This window comes from Pediculus humanus, genomic scaffold, assembly GCF_000006295.1.
Source record: "Pediculus humanus corporis 1103172108183 genomic scaffold, whole genome shotgun sequence".
NCBI classification, from domain to species: Eukaryota; Metazoa; Arthropoda; class Insecta; order Psocodea; family Pediculidae; genus Pediculus; species Pediculus humanus.
Window position 1 is genome coordinate 348,341 of NW_002987753.1, and position 1,212 is coordinate 349,552.

At 33.7% G+C, this 1,212-nt stretch overlaps 1 protein-coding gene across 1 annotated transcript; it reads right to left on the minus strand.

Moving 5' to 3' along the window:
* Window positions 1-335: 335 nt before the first annotated feature.
* Phum_PHUM416520 (uncharacterized protein) lies at window positions 336-912 on the minus strand (the record flags this gene model as incomplete). The annotated part of the gene is made up of 2 exons (XM_002428975.1): window positions 336-363; window positions 482-912. 2 exons carry the CDS (start codon window positions 910-912, stop codon window positions 336-338), a joined length of 459 nt encoding a protein of 152 aa, XP_002429020.1.
* Between the last annotated feature and the right edge of the window lie 300 nt (window positions 913-1,212).

The following is a 1,212-nucleotide window of genomic DNA, read 5'->3' on the forward strand; positions in this document are numbered from 1 at the left end:
GATTTTAAAAATTTTAAAAGATTAAAAATTATTGATTTATCGATTAAATTTAAAAAAAAAAAAAAAAATGGCGATTTCAACGACGTGGGACGGAAGAAAAATATATAATTTAATCATTATTATTATTAATATAATCGGTTTTTCCAGGGTTTTTTTTTCCTCTTTTTCGTTAATCGCGAAAGAGAGGAAAAAAAAAAATTTAAATATCAAAAGAAACAAACAACATCATGTGATAATAATAATGATAATATTTTTTTCTAGATTTTCCATTGTTTTTCTATTTGAAGGGGAAAAAAAAAGAGGAACAAAACGTTGGCACGACTGGAGTCAACATTTTATGAATTTATTGCGTGACCTTCGTACCTAATTAAATTTGCATATTACGGGTGCCTGACACGGGTGAGAAGAGAAGATGTTTTCTCATGTTTCATTATTTAAAATTATTGTTATAAGATCAAAAGTCCTTAAGTTCTTAACTTACCTAACAGGCGCAATGTCCTCAACAAGCTCCGAGAGTACGAGCACGGTTGTTCCAGGAGTTTGGTATGCCGGCAACAGTCCTCCAGGTTGCTGTACGACAACGGATACGGTACCCGGAGGCAAATCATCTTGACGAACGATTTCAACATTTTTACCATCTACTTGATAAATAAATTCCTGGTGGTGTCTGCTACTACTACCGTCGTCAACGTACGCATTCGTCATGTAATCTTTCGGTATGTCCATTATGTTAAGAGGAACGGGTTGCATGGTCGTGAGCATGACGGGAGTGTTTTGATCGTCTGGAGAATTTCCCGGAGAACCCGCGGTTAAAACCGGTGATGCTGTCGGAGGTGGCGGAGATGCTGACGGACTCGGTAAATCGTCAACGAGGTGACGTGTTTGGAGATCAACGTTTTCTATTTTTATCATCTTCTTCTTCACGTCTTCCATGTTTATTTCTCTTTCAATCATGTCCAACAACGACACAAATCTCTTTTCTTTTTTTCTCTTTTTTCTTTTTCAGTTCTTTTCCGATCGCTTTTTCTTCTTCTTCCTTTTCTTTCTACCTAAAAACGAGTAACAGACAAAAAAAAGAAAAAAATTAGAAGAATAATTTCAATTTTTTTTTTTACAACTTTTTCGTCGTGCCAAAAATTCCAATCCATTCAATCCATAATAAACCTAATTTAGTAATAATAATAATAATAATAATAATAATAATAATAATAA